The sequence below is a fragment of the Ahaetulla prasina genome, chromosome 1 (assembly GCF_028640845.1).
Source record: "Ahaetulla prasina isolate Xishuangbanna chromosome 1, ASM2864084v1, whole genome shotgun sequence".
Taxonomy (NCBI): Eukaryota; Metazoa; Chordata; class Lepidosauria; order Squamata; family Colubridae; genus Ahaetulla; species Ahaetulla prasina.
In genome coordinates, this window is record NC_080539.1 from 55,959,847 (window position 1) to 55,978,351 (window position 18,505).

At 35.9% G+C, this 18,505-nt stretch overlaps 1 protein-coding gene across 1 annotated transcript; it reads right to left on the reverse strand.

The window, feature by feature from the left end:
- Positions 1-266: 266 nt before the first annotated feature.
- On the reverse strand, positions 267-18,297 carry NEK2 (NIMA related kinase 2). Its single transcript, XM_058165327.1, has 9 exons — positions 18,131-18,297; positions 14,581-14,798; positions 11,245-11,485; positions 9,910-9,992; positions 9,596-9,722; positions 9,065-9,284; positions 7,966-8,020; positions 7,009-7,079; positions 267-1,690 (listed from the first exon to the last, which is right to left on the reverse strand). The coding sequence occupies exons 1-9, from the start codon at positions 18,224-18,226 to the stop codon at positions 1,464-1,466; spliced, it is 1,338 nt and encodes a 445-aa protein (XP_058021310.1). The 5' UTR covers positions 18,227-18,297; the 3' UTR covers positions 267-1,463.
- Between the last annotated feature and the right edge of the window lie 208 nt (positions 18,298-18,505).

The following is an 18,505-nucleotide window of genomic DNA, read 5'->3' on the forward strand; positions in this document are numbered from 1 at the left end:
TTATTTTCATCTTAATCCTAAAACATCTTCTAAACTATTTTTTCTGTTTCTCTGTTGCCACCTCATGGCTGATTTTTGCATATCTGGTAATCCAAGCTTTGGTTCAGGTTGCAAAGGATACGAAAGTTAACTCAGTTTTATCTAATGAAGAACCACAGATCTTTCTTACAGACACAATTTTCTGTGTCACAAAAACATCTCCTGTATCAAAAATAATAACATTCTGTTTCCTAGAAGCAATCGCTTGAATCAGAGCCATGAGTCAGTCCTGACTTCATGAACTCAGTTGACTCATGACAGGGATAGGATAGGGGCACCGTATTTAGAACAGGAGAAGGGGAAAAACAACTAGCAAAATTTGAAGATATTAATAATCAGACATTTAGATTTACAAAACAAAACAATTTAGACCAAATGTGCCTTCATATTATTTATTATACACTATGAAAAATAGTGTATTTAACTGATGCTTTCTATCCCAAGTTGCCGCATTTGTACATCCTGACCACTGAAGAAAACCACATTGAGATATACTGGTTAGTTCCTTTACATATGTAAAACTCACATTCACTTGTCTTTAACAGATTTTTTTTTCAGCATTTAATATATCTAGGAATAATCTTGAAATGCTCGGGACTACAGTTTCTCAAATCCCCAATTACTGGTCATGTGCTTGGGGTTTGTAGGAGTTACAGCCTATAACAGAGGTCTCCAACCTTGGCAACTTTAAGACTTGTGGACTTCAACTCCCAGAGTTCCTCAGCCAGCAAAGCTGGGAGTTGAAGTCCACAAGTCTTAAAGTTGCTAAGGCTGGAGGCCCCCGGTCTATAACATCTGACAGATAGACTTGATGATGAAACCTTCCAAGCAAATCAGGCGTTAACAAAAGTAAGCTGCTTATATGCACAATTCTGCCAACCAAATGTTGGATATTTCTAAGTTCTGATGACCGTTTTTTTTTTTCCTTTTAAGCAATTTATCATTATTTCAGACCATGCTTTCAGTAATCCCAACCCTGAAAAGCCTAATGTGGATAAAACAGATGCAGCCAACTGGCAACTTACACATACATACAAAAATATCAAAACTAAAATTTTAAGGAGATACTTAAAAGAATGGAAAAAGCAAACTGGGAAAGGAGAAAAGATTTCCCCATCCTAGCATTCTCTTTTTCTTTCGATACACTGCAGCAATATCAGTTTATTTTCATCTTAATCCTAAAACATCTTCTAAACGATTTTTTTTCTATTAAAGTATTAGTAATTTCTTGATGTCGTTGAGTGCATAAAAGTACACAATTCCCAAGAAGAGAAATGCGCACAGATCATTAGATTAAAATATTTTGAAGCTTATTTTTCATCTAAAACTCTCTATACAGAGCTTTTCATCACAACTGTTACAAAAATATACTTTAAAAACACCATAGAAATGTCGCTCTTCTGTACAGGCACAAACAAACTGTTTCAACGCATTCCCAGTAGCTGACGGCTTTTCAACTGATAGTGTTTCTCCAGTTCACACAGGGCTTGAGCGCGCAGATTTGCGGCATAAAGACGCTTCTTCAGGTTGCAATTTTTTTCTCTTGATTGGGAAAAGCTTTCCACGTTTTCCTCATCTTGAACATTTTCTTTACTTTCATCACCAAACTGGACTTTCTTTTTTCTTGCTGTATGGACAGGTAACATTTCATCTTAAAAAGACAAAAACATACTTCTGTAGTATTCATTTAAACTTCTGTAGCCAGAAAATTTGCAAAATACTATAATTCATATCTAGTATCATAGAATATCATATCACAGAATTCATTCATATGGTATGGCAAATGGGAATACCAAGCAATATTAAATAAAGGCAAGCCATGTTATTTAATCCAGTAGGAATAACTAACTGTATTTGTGGGGGAAAAACAACTTTGGGATCGTTTTGTAATAGTTTCTAAAGTCATGGGGAGATCTGCCAGCTCAATTTTTTATTTTGTTTTTTTGTGGAAGAATAGGATTTTTCTCTGAAAGCCATTTGGAACATTTCTAGACAATATTTAAATGACAAACAGCATCACAGTTTCTTTTATGTTTGTTTCTTAGCTTTACTTTCTTATTTTCATAATTATTGCTCCTTTGTAAAAAGAAAATAATATATAGGCAAGAAACAGCAGTGCTAAAAAGATTCATCTTGAAAAAGCTACCATAATTGGTAGAATTATACAAAATCATTTTGCATAAAATAATCAGATAACCACTTCATCCACTAAGCATCCTTAGTCATGTAAGATTCTTCTTATGCTCATAATATGCTATTCTTTTAATATCTTTTCTATCATTATATTCTTGAAATTACATACCAGTCTTTGAAGCCTATTCTGACAATCAGTGTTTAAATCCATGAAGCAGTACTTGCCACAAGTTGGAAATCAATGCTTTTCTTTTTTTTTTCCTTCCTCCTCCCCCCAAAACCTTTTTTCCCATTTTTCCACTATTTTCATTTATATTTTATATTTTGAAATGTTTCATAATTAAAAAACATGAACTTTTACAATATATTTTTAAGTGACATGCCTGCACTTTATTTTTTCTTCTTGACAACATAGAGTATGTGTATACCCATAATTCTTTTATTCCCCATAATTATCCAGCCAGGGAGACTGGAGTCAGGCACACCTAGTTTTTGCTGATCTAGATGACTATGGACTATAGTTTCTTAGGTCTGCTAGTATAAGTCCACCAGGCTGTGTACTCAATCATACCAGCCCTTTGGGATATATATAATGACACATTTATTCCCAATCATCCTGCTATTGCTGGTATCACCTATTGAATAAATAATGAGAAGGAGCAGTAAACTACTGATCTTTTTTCTTGGAAAATTATTTGGTTCTTGGAAAATTATTTGAAGAACGAAATGAGTAACATAGCAGTAGAAAGTGGAGGATGATGGAAGGCTGTAGGGACCATGGGAACACAAAAGAGGAGCAAGATAAGTGAGTTAATGGTCCAGTCCAGAAGTGATTCTTGAGTCCAAGTGAAGCATCAGAAAGTAATCCAACCCAGTGAAATATAAGTTGTGTGGACTCTTGTAGACTTTAATATTCTGTTCTATTATTTGACTAGAAATATTTTTCAGAACTCAACATGGCTTGTTTCCTGAGCCTGCCACCCTCACAGAGGTAGAGTTGCTCTCTTTGCTTCCACCCCATTCCCAAAATCACTTTTGAAACAGCTGTTTCCTCCTTTCCCTCTCTAGCTATTTCCTATGTTCTCAAGGTTCGCTAAGCATGTAATCACAGAATCTTATGGATCTCTCTTCTGTAAATATGCGGACCTTGGGATCTTTGCAGCCCATATATGATATGCCTAACCTGAACACCTTTGGTTGTTCTTCTTTGAACATGCTTTCGATTCTTTGATTCCATCTTAAAATGTAGCACCCAGAATGGGATATAATAGTCAAAATTAGCCTTTCTATGATTTGGAAATTGTTTCTGTTCATGCATCTGTTATTATTTGTAAGTTTCATAAGTATTTGCACCCAAATTATTTATTTGGCTCTTATTTATTTCCCATATTTCTCACCTGTACTAGCTCATATCCTATACATGTATATTTCATGTTTTCATAAGAAAATGTTGCATTTGTCTCTGTTAAATTTATTCTTTTATTAACAACCTATTCTTCTAATCCATCAAGATCAAACTAAATTTTATTAGTCTTCCATCATATTAATAACTACTCAGTTTTGTGTACAGTACACCGATTTGATTAGCATTTCTTCTGTTTCTTCATCAAAGTCATCAGGAAAAAAAAGATAGAATACAAAATTGAGATTTGCAAAATGGCACTCCAGTTCAATGACTAACCATTGATAGGTATTCTGTTAATGCAATTTTGTTATGTTACTCATCCCACGCTTAACTGCCTTATTAATTAGAATGTTGTACCCTGTATTAAAAAGAGGCCATCAAGACACATCTCAGAAGACACAACTTCTGTGTTTCTACTTTCAGAGAGCTCAGGACCATATAACTTTTTTCAGATGAAGGGCCTCAGAACTAGAACTAAGGGCCAGGACAAAGACTAAGCAAAGAATTAAAGTTTAATTCACATTAATTATACTATAGTTGGTCAATATATTCCAAAGAAGAACAGCTTTTCTCTCCTATTGTGTTAAAATTACAATTTCTTGGTAAGTTTTAGATATCCAAAGCATGAGGGGATGCAATTGGCCTTAAGATACGTACTCCATATTTATTTAAGAAAAGTCAAGGAGAGAAAACTGTGAAGGAATATCTTTAAACATAGGTGATGAAGTTATCTTTTCTTTTATGTACTCTGAGAGCATATGCACCAAGACAAGTTCCTTGTGTGTCCAATCACACTTGGCCAATAAAAAAAATTACATTCTATTCTATTCTGTAATGGAACTGTGGGTGCAGATGTAACTAAAGATTAGCAAAATGATAGGACAAATCATGACTCTTGCCTGAAAGTTTGTATTATTTTCCTCCAAAACCTAAACATTTTATAGAGCAGGGGTCTCCAACCTTGGTCCCTTTAAGACTTGTGGATTTCAACTCCCAGAGTTTGCTGGCTGAGGAACTCTGGGAGTTAAAGTCCACAAGTCTTAAAGGGACCAAGGTTGGAGACTCCTGTTATAGAGGAATTAAAGCTTAATTCTATTTAATATCTAGAGAAACATTTATCAAACAAATGTTTATTTGCACAAATCCTACTGTTCTAAAGAAAAGATTTTAGTGGCATTCAGGGAGAAGGAGAAAATTAATTTTAATTCTATCCATCCAACAGATAGACATCACAGATTCCACTCTGACAATGATTAGGTCTGCTAACAGGTGTTTACCACGTAGAGTAAAACTTGCTTACTGTATGTTAAGTAACATTTTCTATAATTAATTATGGCAATGTAAAATTTTATTGAAGTGGTATCCATGGATTTTTCAGAATTTTTCTATACTCTTATTGCATTTGTAATTTTTTCATTTCAGAAAAGTTTCTAAAACATGCAGCATTTATATTCAATCTATTCCTTTCTTTAGCCAAGAGCCTTCAGGTTCATATAAGCAAAGCCTCTTGCATCACCCAGCATAGAAAAATATAACAATTGTTGTGGGGAAAAAATGCTGTATATGTGGTTATCAGAGAATACAACAATCAAAGCCTACAAACTACATGCCATCCAAAATGCAATATGAAGCATTGTTGGCTTTTCTTGTTAGATTTTTCTTTACTATATAGTTGAATAGTTTAGTATATTTGCAGCTCTGCTTCAAGAAGTTTACACTCAGTGCAAGTAAAAGGAAAAATTTCTTTGCATAGCACACACAGAAACTAGAAATTAGGCTCCATTATCTTGGGTAGATATAAATTAATAAAAGTATAGAATATGCCACTCAAAAACATCTGGTTGATAACTATAGAGACAAAACTGTAAAGAAGTCATTGGAATGATTCAGCACAGCCTCCTCGTATATTTTTGGTAATGTCAATTTAATACAGAAGTTATTTATTTGAAGTTTTTAATCAAAACCTAATAACAGATTTTAAAAAACCTGCCTTTAAAAAGAAACAAAAAACTTTACAATATGTATTTAGTTGTGATTTTTTTGTAGTGGAATTAGTCAAATGATACCATATGTAAGAGCTACACTGTCAAGAAAAATGATTGCTCAGTGACAGGAGCCATTACTATAATTATTTATGTCACCCAGAACCATTGCTTAATTATCTTTATTACTGCCCTGTTAGCGAACAAGCATTTCTGAGGTAACTATATTTTCCGGCAATAAATTTGTTGAAGTCTACCGGGGTGAGGGCAGACTAATTACATTTGAAGTGCCTTGTTTAATGTTAGCTGTTGTTAAAGTTTCATTTAGTGTGAAAACTAGTCCCTCTTGTAAAATTGTTCTAATACAGCACCAAGTTCTGTTATTGTTCAAGTGAAGTAAGGGCAATTGATATTTAAGAGACAACTGTTTCTACATCAAATTTTTTAAAAACAGAATGTGTTTAGCTCCTGGACAACTAAGCCTTTTATTTGTAATGGTCTTCTTAAAAAATATTTTTTTTATTAGCTAGACAAGCTTCGAAGCTATATATGCTCAAAGTGGTGTTTTTCAAGGCCAGCCCCAAATACTTTGTGGGAAACATCTTTTCAAGTAGACAAGCATTTCCAAGATTGCAATAACTCCTTGTAGTCTGAAAACCAGCCAAAGTGCATTGTTTTGAAATCAGCTACACAGGAATATAGTGGTATATATAATAATACCAGTAGTAAAACTTAATGACTTTAAGAATGAAGATCTAATTTTTAAAACTAGCACCACTGAAATATTTCATTTCTTTACAGAACTCTCATTTTCTTATTTACAAAGTAGTAAAATATATTTTATTAAGGACTAATTTCACAGTTCAAGAAAGTCAAGACTGAAACATATAAAAATAAAAAACAAAGAGTGGGTGAATTAAATAGCTATATTTACACAATGTCACCCAAACTTAGTAACCATATACCAGGTGTAACAGCCAAGGTTCACATAAAAATAGAAATAGAAGTTGTTTCTTTTATGAATACATACTTCGTTTCTGATCAAATACACAAAATAATCACAATTCACAGTAATTTTGAAAGGTTAAGTAGAAGTCATAATTTTCCATATAAGGAAAGCTTTTTACAATCCTGAAGCATGTATACTTCATGATTTGTGAAGGGCCATTACTGAAACCTGAATCTGTGGTTTCACAACTCTTGAAGCATCTTTTATTGTTCCCTATGCTTAAGAGTTTCAGATCTTTAGGACTCGGAGAGCCATGTGATCAATATAGGAGATCTTGCTTTTCTACATGGTAATTCAACAGTAAAGCATTTTATAATATTTTGGGATTTTCACAATTCCAGAAGGCTGATATCAGCCATAGAAATAGAAGAAAGATAATGATGGGAGCTTCTGTATCCCTGGTTAGTAATCCAGCAGGAGCTTCCTGTATCTTCTCCTACCTGGGCAAGTTGCTGGCAGGAAGAATCTATGGTCCTTGAATAAGTTGTAATTCTTCATCAAATTCTCAGCCCTATAAAAAGGAGTTAATTAGAACAAACAAAGCTTATATTAAAATGATTTCTAAATGATTTCCCCCATTAATCTAGAGCAGTGGTAGTCAACCTGGTCCCTACTACCCAGTAGTGGGCGTTCCAGCTTTCATGGTGGGCAGTTGGGGTTTTGTCCGATACTGAAGCACTTTCCTTTTTTTTAATTTAATTGACTTTTAAAAAAATTTTCATAGCATTATTTAAAAACATCTTCAACAGGTTTTCATAAAATTCCCTGTGACAATTTAAATTTCTGAAAATATACTATTTGTATCGCCCGCATATAAGTTTATTTCACATTACGTAAGTGAAACTAAATGGCGCTATAGTGCGACTGCAAACAAGAGCCTCGTCCCAGAATAGCTCTCGCATCTCCCCCCACACCACCCAGCTGTAACAGACAAGCAGAGCTGATAGGCGGTGCCCCCCCAACCCAATCCATGATGCGCGAGAGGCATGCGCAGACGATGATATACTTTATAAATCACCATTACTGTGGAACTGGTGGGCGGTTAGAAAATTTTACTACTAACAGAGATACAAAAGTGGGCAGTAGGTATAAAAAGGTTGACTACCCCGATCTAGAGCATTTTGAAGACTAGCAAATATTGTTATGTAACAAATGTCTAGCTCTTTAGCCTTTCCCAACCTACAGTATGTTCCATCCAAATGCACATGGTTTAATATCCAGAATTCTCAGAAAGAGCCATAATGGCTGGAGAATACCAGGAATTAAATTCCATACATACAGTAGGTCGGCACCTAACCTTTCTAGTAAAGATCCAGCCAGAAAAACCTATGCCATGACATTTTCAAAACAAACCTTATTGTAGCAAACTAAGACATTTCAAACATTTAAGAACAGACCTAGACAATTTGTCCTCTGCTAATCTCTCCCGAACACACAATTCTCGTTCTCTCTCTAGAATAAAAAGAAAAGTATGTTTATAAGATTGCAATTAACACCACTGGGATTTTATTTGAGAGAGACACACATAACATTTCCTTATTTTAATAACACAGGTAGTCCTCAACTTACAACAATTCATTTAGTGACTATTTAAAGTTACAACGGCACTGAAAAAAGTGACTTATGACTGTTTTTCACACTTACAACCATTGCAGCATCCCATTATGTGATCAAAATTCAGACACTTGGCACTGGTTCATATTTATGACAGTTGCACATGCCAGGGTCATGTGATCCCCTTTTGCAACCTTCTAACTAGCAAAGTCAATGGGGAAATCAGATTCACTTAACAACTGTGTTACTAACTTAACGCAGTAATTCTTTGTGGCAAGTTAGGTCGTAAAATGGGGCAAAAATCACTTAATAACTGTTTCACTTAGCAACAGAAATTTTGAGTTCAATAGTGGTCAAGGACTACCAGTAATAACTTTATTCTGTCTATGAAAAAAACTGTATGCAATTTAAATACTTCGTGAACTCCAGATACTAGTAGAGGAAATGCCCTAAGACATTCAGTTGTAAAATTTGCATTGTCTTATTTGTTAAAAACATGTTGTCTTTGCTCAAGGCACTATACATAGCATGCTAGCCTCCAATTCTTCTATAAACAACAACCCTCTAAGGCACCTTGAACTGAAAGACCCAAAGTCACTCAGTGAATTTTCATGGGGGAGTAGATTTTGGCTTTGTATTATTGACTTAATGCACCACCTTATTAAATACTTCAGTCATCCTTAGACTACAATAATCACATTAACATTATGGATGTTTAGAATTTGATTACTGTCAGAGAGTATCAAATGGACTACTTCAGAACACTAGAAGTCAAATTATAAGTTTCCTAAATTCCATGTTATTTTATTGTCGCTGTCGCTGTGTCCTTTACTTCAAATCTCTATTTCACCTTAGGCATGACAAAGAATCATTTGTTGTAATGATTAAGCTCATAGCAACCAGCGATGAAATACCACATATAAGTTTTATTAATTCGCTTACGTTCTAGTCTATGTTCCCTTTCCTTTATAGCTTTCTCCTTCTCTTGCAGCTGTTGTTCTTTCAGTTTTAATTCATTATTTGGCGTTCCTGAAACTCTTTCTACTTTATCCTGGTCTGATCGTCGCCCTTTCCTCTCCAAAATTCTCACTTGCTCCTCAGATACCAAATCGACTATCAACAGATTCTGTAGAATTTCTTCAACTGAAGGCCGGCAATAATCCTTGAAATCAGAAAAATATATATTTAGCTTACAAAAAAGTTCTTTTTAAAAATGCTAGAGAACAATTACATAGGTATAGGCAGGTGTATATATCTTTCTCTAACAACTGGATTTAATTTCACTATTGGCACCTAGTGACTAAGCAGTCACACAAATGTACTTCCTTCCTAAGAGCACCTTTTAGTGAGATAGGGCAAAGGGGTGGAGAATTAAAAGTTAAATGGACTGGAGGCATTAGGTCTAGAAAATTTTCCACATAGAGCTCCTTCAGTACATCTCCTTGCCTTCTTTTTTTCCAGAAGTCATCTTACCTTCAGGTTTAACATCTTTGTGATGAGTTCATTCAGTTGTTCCGAATAACGGTATGGGATTCGTCTGAACTTTCCTTCCCTTATCTTTTCTGCTAGCTCTTTCTGATTAAAAGCTGTAAATGGAGGTCTAGGAAAAGTGAATGGCATGCTTTTCAATTTTAAATCTACAAAATAGTCACTATTAAACTTTCTAGAGAATTGTGTTATAAAATATTAAGTCCTATTGCTTGACATCAAGGATCTAGCTATATTGAACAGCTGCTCAACATTACTCTCAAATATATGCTTACAAACATTTGCAGTATAATACTTACGACAGTGCACATAACTCATATAGCAAACAGCCTAGAGACCAGATATCAGATTTTTCATTATAGGACATGCGATTTATTTGTTCCTAAAAAATGAGATTAAAAGTTATTATAATATAAATAATTGCATAGCAATAAAATAGCAAATTGCCTGCTAAGAATCCTCTCAATACATCTGAGAGGGTTCTAGATCAGGAAAGCAGAACTATACAGTAATAATAAAACTTAGTAAATGATTAATTTAAGCCCCATAAATTTCTGTGGGAATACTTCAAGTACAATCAGACTCAATGTAGATATTATTTCATGCTCCAATAGATAATTAGTTTTGGTTCAGTTTATTAATAAGTGTAGAAACAGCATCTCCAGCACCATATTTACGCTAGACCTGGATTATACCAGCACTGAAAACACAAAAGCAGATTTGAAATTGCAAGAAAACACTCTCTTCAGTCACTCATTACCTTTCAAGGGGGTGTTAAATTTTTCTCTCCTAACAGTTTTGAAAGCTGCTAAACAAGTTTTTTCCCCCCACAATATTTTTGTAGGTATTTTTCCTAAAAATATTATTTTTTGATATATTATATAGATAAGCATTCAATTAAAATTATGCCATTTAATGATGTTTTGGGTATTTTCAGAAGCATATATAGAATATATTTGTTTTCAATGCCTTAATATTTTAAAAATCCATGGAAAAAGTATGTGCTTTTAAAATTGTAACTATTTACACAGATATGACAAGTATCACATTACAAATAATTCCTAATTTGTTTGTTCTGTTGCATTCCACTTTATTTTTACAAATAACTCAAGGCAGCAAACATATCCAACACACCTTCCTCCTCCTATTTACCCCACAACAACCACCCTGTGAGGTGAGTTAGGCTGAGAGAGTGAGTGAGTGACTGGTCCAAGGTCACTCAGCTGGCTTTCATGACTACGGCAAGATCTGAATTCAGTCTCTTGCTTTCTAGGTTGGTGCCTTAACTACTAGACCGAACTGGCTCTCTACTAGTTTGAACAAAATTCAAAAATCAGTAATCAGACTTCTACTTGCCCAATAAGCATTCCCCTTCTTTCTCACAGGGCAAATTTGGGACATATAAAGGGAGGGAGACAGATAGGAAGACTTCTGTCAGTGGCACTTTAATTAGGAAGAAGAAAATGTCAAGTCATTTTACTTTAATTAATTTAGGCTGTTAAAAAACCCAAGGTATTTAGTATTGCTTGGCAAAGTACATGTTCAAAACTTTACTTTTGTTGGTCAATTTATTATAAATTGACCATGCTAAAGTAGAACAAAACTTAATCTGAAAAAGTTTGAAGGACACTTACTGGAGACATATAATATGGTGTACCAACAAATGTTTTTGCAAAACTGGTATCATGATGAAGTATTCTAGCCAGGCCAAAGTCACCAAGCTTCACATTTTTCTTGCCATCAAGGAAAATATTTGCTGGCTTCAAGTCTCGGTGAAGCACAGTGTGACCACCATCACTCCGCCTGTGACACTCTTTCAGGGCCAAAGTCAATTGAGTAAGGACTCGAAGAACAAAGGCTTCATCCAGATAATGTCTTTTGAAAGAGGAAAAGGTTATTTTAAGTGCTTTTAGACTAAACTTTTTTCATTAAACCAATTCTCACAGTTGTATACAGTAGAATATGATTTAAGAATAAGATACTTTAGAGGCTCTTTAAAGTTGAGAGACTTTTACCTGAATAGCTAAGTCCTGAGACGAAAAATAATTTTTATTATTTTGCAGATTATCCTCCCACAGATCATTGCTCCAAGAAGAAATATAAAATTTATACTAATTTATATTAGGGGAAAAAACCCCATAAATGGGCAAAACTGGCTCTCTAATTCTAAGGGAATGCAGTGAAAGATTTATGTAAGATAAGACACAGCAAGAATCTATTTTATTATCCAAATCTATTTGCAAAGGAGGAAAAATGCCCACCCTTCAACCAAATTCAAGAAACTGACTGTTTTCTCTGTTGTAGAATTGTTTTTCCCAGAAATGTGAGGATAAGCTAAATCTGACTATTTGGAACCTTCTTTTAAATAGAAGCGTTTGGAAAGAAAATAATTGCCTCTAAGTTTGGGGAAGGATCATTTCTACAGTTTTCAACTTTCACAAAAAGAGGTTTCTTGGAGTCCTCTTTACTGGAGGACCAGGCAATTTGCCCCAGCATACAAAATTCAGGGGTAGTCAACCTTTTTATACCTGCCACCCACTTTTGTATCTCTGTTAGTAGTAAAATTTTCTAACTGCCCACCGGTTCCACAGATTGGGTTTGGAGGGGTGGGGCGCCGGCTACCAGCTCTTCTTGTCTGTTACAGCTGGGTGGTGTGGTGGGGGACATGCGCGAGCTATTCTGGGACGAGGCTTTTGTTTGCGGTTGCACTATAGTGCCATTTAGTTTCACTTACTTAACGTGAACTAAACTTATGTGCGGGTGATACAAATAGTATATTTTCAGAAATTTAAATTGTCACGGGGAATTTTATGAAAACCTAATAAAAATATTTTAAATAATGCTATGAAATTTTTTTAAAAAGTCAATTAAATTAAAAAAAAGGAAAGTGCTTCAGTATTGGACAAAACCCCGACCACCCACCATGAAAGCTGAAACGCCCACTAGTGGGCGGTAGGGACCAGGTTGATTACCACTGATCTACTCTGTCCATCACTCTATTGTGTATCCTCACTGCCCCTTTTTTGGGACTGTTGTTTGAAGATTATGTTGATGATTTTCAACATTATCTACACTAGCTCAGATTTAAAGGAAAGATGCAAGGTCAAAAGGATTTCAAGTTATCATATTTTACTTTATACCACTGAACAGACATCTCCCATAATAGAGCCAATTGTCATTGCCGACTGGTCAATATATTATATATATAATTTTGTAAATAAAAACTTGTATTCAAGTTTTGTTTTGCATCCTCTATTAACCTATGTGTTAAAGTCTGAGGTTAACATATAGTAGGGGCAAAGAACTGGGTAAAATATTTCAAATAGAGAACTACAGAAATAAATGCTTAGCTTATAAATTATTTTATAGGCCAAAAGTTTTGAGAACTAGTACTTGAATTTGAACATACCCTGCTGTATTATAAAAAATAATCAGACCAAGAACAAGGGCATGAATTTAAAAATAATGACTCTACCACAAGTATATGTATTCTGTCATGAAAGTTGTCTCAAACTATGAAATTTCATAGTGGGTGATTTCTCTCAACATGCATAATTTAAATAAATGAGAGCACTTCCAGATGAAAGAGTCTTTTTTGTGTGTGGTATAAAATTAGACCTTCTCCATTCATTTTTCCATGGACTTAACTTTAGCCTCAACACAGTTGCTTTTTACTGAAATAGCCATTGGAGAAGGGGAACTGCACAGAAATTCAAGCCTGTTTATTGCTAGATAACTCGAGTTAGCTATTTTAATTTTGGCTATTATAAACCACTGAAGAGTTGCAAGAAAGAAGATACAAGGAAGAGATCAGTAAACAGTACAACTCAGTCTCAAGTACAGGTAGTCCTTGATTTACAACAGTTCATTTAATGACAGCTCGAAGTTACAACAGCACTGAAAAGTAACCTACAACCATGTTTCATATTTTTCATATTTACGATCGTTGCAGCATCCCTGTGGTCATGTGATCACAATTCCATGGGCCGTAATAGCTCAAGCTGGTAAAGCCTGTTATTAGAACACAGAGCCTGCAATTACTGCAGGTTCAAGCCCGGCCCAAGGTTGACTCAGCCTTCCACCCTTTATAAGGTAGGTAAAATGAGGACCCAGATTGTTGGGGGGGCAATAAGTTGACTTTGTAAATATACAAATAGAATGAGACTATTGCCTTACACACTGTAAGCCGCCCTGAGTCTTCGGAGAAGGGCGGGGTATAAATGTAAATAAAAAAAAAAATTCAGATGCTTGGCAACTGACTCATACAGTATTTATGATGTTTGCAGTGTCCCGAGGTCAAATGATCCCCTTTTGTAACTTTCTGACAAAGTCAATGGGGAGGCCACATTCACTTTACAACTGTGATACTAACTTAACAACTGCACAGATTAACAACTGTGTCAGAAAAGGTCATTAAATGGGACAAAATTCACTTAACAAATATCTCGCTTAGTAACACAAATTTTGGGCTCAATTGTGGTCGTAAATCAAGGAATGAATACACACACACATACATACACATACACATACATACATACATACATACATATATATATATATATATGTGTGTTTTCTGAGGTTTTCGCGGGTGTTTGTATGTAGGTCTTTGGTTATTCGGGTTTTCTCCCACGTAAAATTGGAAGTGTCTTGGCGACATTTCGACGAACTCTCATTCGTCATCTTCAGGCTTCAGCTTCGTGCTTCCATTGTTCCACGTGTTCCATTGCTCCCAGAAGCACGAAGCTGAAGCCTGAAGATGACGAATGAGACTTCGTCGAAATGTCGCCAAGACACTTCCAATTTTACGTGGGAGAAAACCCGAATAACCAAAGACCTACATATATATATATGCTACAATAAGAAGGGTTAGAAAGAAATCTGGTATGCAGAAGTGCTCTAAATGATGATTAATTCCAACATACATTCCAGAACCAACATAACATTCCAAATAATCCAGAGATTTTACATGCCTTTCTTTTGTACATTTTGCAATCAGCGTAGCCAAGTCTCCACCTTCACAATATTCCATCACAATATAAAGCGTTGTATTTGTCCTGTCAATTATACGATCATAATAATGAACAATATTTGGATGTTTCAGTTCACGGAGTAAGTTCACTTCAGAAACAAGCATTTGTTTTTCAGATTCTGTCATAGATCCATAGTCCAGCTCTTTCCAGACTAAAACCTGAAAGAAGACAAATAAGCCATTTCTAAACTATGAAAATATACATAATAAAACAATTAAATAGCACAATCATTTGGAACGAAGTCCAATAAACAAAAAAAAAATTAAGCCAAGAATTAGGAAACTGTATCTCATGCCTCTCTTGCAAAAACACCTTAGCCCTCCATTTTTATAATACCAAGCAATACACTTGATATTTTATGAGTACAATCCAGGCTTTTTCCTCATGAAGAACCTTGCTTTGTTAAATATAGGAATATACTGCCTGTGGCAGGAGGCTGTAAATTCTGTCAGTTCTAATCAGGAATAATAAGGAATAACAAACACTTTTATGCCATAATGATCCAAGGAGAAAGCAGATAGCAAGGCCCTCCACTATATCCCATTGAAACTATGCAATTAAGGGGAACAAATCTTAATAAGGGTTTAAAAATGTATAATTACCCAAACTAGTCACAAATATCCTACTTCATAAGGCAATCCTTATGATTTATATTGATAAATGATAAATGATAAATGACCATCATTTGTGTTGTAAATGTTGTACCTTGATGAATGTATCTTTTCGTTTATGTACACTGAGAGCATATGCACCAAGACAAATTCCTTGTGTGTCCAATCACACTTGGCCAATAAAAAATTCTATTCTATTCTATTTGTTTGTGCCACAAACATCCAAGTAGAAACAAACTATCCCAAAGGACTGAGTAATCATAGCAACATTTCTTAAAGTATATCCTCCCAAACATGTTTTCTGAACAACTTGGGGTAATCCTAAGAACCAATACATTTTTGAGGGTTTTCAATCTGCTCAGTTTCACTAAGCAAGCAGATACTCTTATCAATGAACCTTAACAGATCTATCCTCAAATATTACACTGAATAACTGGCGGGGGGCCATTAAAAGACCGTTGGGTGAAAATTCACAAATAAAATCAAGCTTTTAAGTAAACAGGTGCATAATACCCATACCTACACTATTACCCATACCTACCTACACTAATACCCATACCTACACTATTAACTTTTAGGAAGGCTGTGAAAGAGAATGATAAGGGGTAGATAAGGGGTATATTGGATCACCTTTTAAAACATGATCCTAAGATTTTGTTTATTATATTTTCGTACTGTTGATTTCCCCAAATTTACTGTTTTATAAGTAACCAAAACCAAATATTCCATAAAACTAATATTCCATAAAATCCTCATATAGCAATGACTCCCCCACAGCATCCTTATACTGTTGGAAGAAATATCCATCTGGGTTCAGTTCCAAGTGGGGAAAAAGCCACTGGAAACATGGAGACTGTTTGGAAAGATGGTTTAATGGTGGTCAGGATCACATGGCTTGAGTTCCTGAACAGAAAAGGAATGAGATCCTGTGCGCTCCCTAGCTTTATGCTTTTTCTGAGCTTTGAACTTTCTGGGGCACAGGAAGAGTATCCCGATTGGTTGTTAGACTCCCAGGGGGTGGGGATCTTAGCTAGCTTTGCTGGCTGATGTAATCTTCCCAGGTGTCATGTGATGAGTTTCAGTTGCTAGTTGGGTCCTATTATGTTGCAGATGATGGCCCATTGACAAAGGTGGAGAGAATGAGTTTCTACCTCTGACCCATTGACAAAGGTGGGGGGAGTCAGGAAGCTGCTTTGTCTTTAAAACATGTTTCTCCATTTCTCATCCAGGGAAATATATTCTGCCTTTTTAAATATTTTCTAAAATATTTCATTCTTCTAGGAGGGGGGTGGGTGCTAACTTCCTACAATACTACTAAAACTCTTGTTGTCATTACCTTTAACTTGGCAAAACAGTGTATCATAGGGTACCTTCTGAACCAAGGTACCTCAAATAGGCTAATTTAAAGAATGCATTTAAAATCCATTCCCCATGATTCCCAAAGGAAAGAAATTTGGGGAAGTTGTGGCTGCCTCAACTTTGTTGGCTACTGCTATGATCACATAATCTGTTTCCAATGCTCCTACCAGGAAACTCAATGGAAAAGCCAGCAGGAAATCGGAAAACATTGTTTTTTTATCTGCCATTGCTTTTTTATCTGCTTTGGTCACTCTGTTTCTCTGCTTAGGTAAACAATTATCTCCAAAATGATAACACAACAGGGCAATGGTTGTCTATTGAAATAAATGCACTAAATAGATTTATTAAATATATTTATATGGCTGCCAAACTCACATTCCAGAGAGTGTACAACATTAAAGGTCAATATTTAGATTGTAAATATTTTAAATACAAATTACAGATTAAATATTTTCTGGAAGGCCATCAGATTTATTTTGTTTTAATATGTGTTTATTGCAGAATTACTGAGGCAAACCTTGCTAGTGATAAGAGCATATTCCTATTATATAAAAAACATATGCTGTGTAGCAATAAAATCCTAATATAGAAGATATTTTCTTAGCACAGATATTCAGGCCCATGAAAATATTAAAAAAAAAACAATTTAATTGTAATTATCAAAGGAACTCCATGGGTACATTTAAGGATTGCTTCCAGACGTGCATATGGCTTTAGCACTTCAGAATATGTATCCCAGATCAAAAGCATTAGAACCCAGAATTCACACTGATTTAATTTGTGTGATTTTTTTTTTAAAAAAACTACCTACCTATACATTGAGAGCATATGCACCAAGACAAATTCCTTGTGTGTCCAATCACACTTGGCCAATAAAAAATTCTATTCTATTGCCATATTATTAATTAAAAAATAAATCGAATTCACTTTCTGGAAAAAATTTGGGTGTTGATGTTTTCTTTGCACAAGGCCAACTTCAAAATGGTTTCACTTTGTGAGTTGCAAGGCTTTTTCCAGGTGAGCAACTAAAACCACACGAGGAACTTACCCTAGGACAAGTGAGGTGGGGTTTTCTGGCTGTCTCAACCTCTCCCCTAGTTGGTGTAATACATTGAATCACAAACTAGCCAATTATATTTTAGCCTAGAATACTGTGTGAACTGGTAATAACTTAGTTTCGCACATGGTGCAATTTTGCAACATGGACTAGATACAGGGGTCTGCAACCTTGGCAACTTTAAGACTTGTGGACTTCAACTCCCAGAATTCCTTAGCCAGCAAATTCTGGGAGTTGAAGTCCACAAGTCTTAAAGTTGCCAAGGTTGGAGACCCCTGGACTAGAAGATCTTGCCTAAGGTAACAACAAGTGCAGCGCCCGACGCTCCCCTCCCGCTCCATAACTCTTCAGGCTTCATGGATAACAGCCAACCAGCCCGTCCTAGGAGGGGCGGAAAAAGAGGCTCCGCGGGCAAGCAACGCCAAGTGCCAGAGGACCGTTACCCGAGCCTTCCTCCGCTCACCTTGCCGTCCGCCTTCCGCCGCACCTTCTGGCATCTGCCGTATGACCCGGCACCGATGGTGAAGAGTACTTCGTAATCCTCGGGGCGGCTCGGCATCCTCGCCTCCTCCGATACCCGACGGACCCCCTAAACAGTAAACACGCCGTTTCGCCGCGGAAGATGTTTAAAACGCGCCGCGCCTGCCGCTGATTGGCCTGGCTTCGCGGCTCCGCCCAAACCTCGCCGTCCGGCTTCCGATTGGCTCCTGTGGATACGTGCGGGACGCGCCGCGCAACGGTTGCTTCGGCAGTTGCTAGGCGACCACAATAAGTGGCGCTTCAGGGCGGCGCGAGCAGCGGATAGAGATCGTCCCGATTGGCTCTCCAAGCCCCGCCC

Coding starts and splice junctions, on each gene's coding strand:
- NEK2 (XM_058165327.1), bottom strand. CDS start 18,226: ATGCCGAGCCGCCCCGAGGATTACGAAGTACTCTTCACCATCGGTGCC. Junction 14,799..18,130: donor GGCGGAAGGCGGACGGCAAG/GTGAGCGGAGGA, acceptor GTCTTCTTTCAG/GTTTTAGTCTGGAAAGAGCT. Junction 9,723..9,909: donor TATGAGTTATGTGCACTGTC/GTAAGTATTATA, acceptor CACTTTTCCTAG/ACCTCCATTTACAGCTTTTA.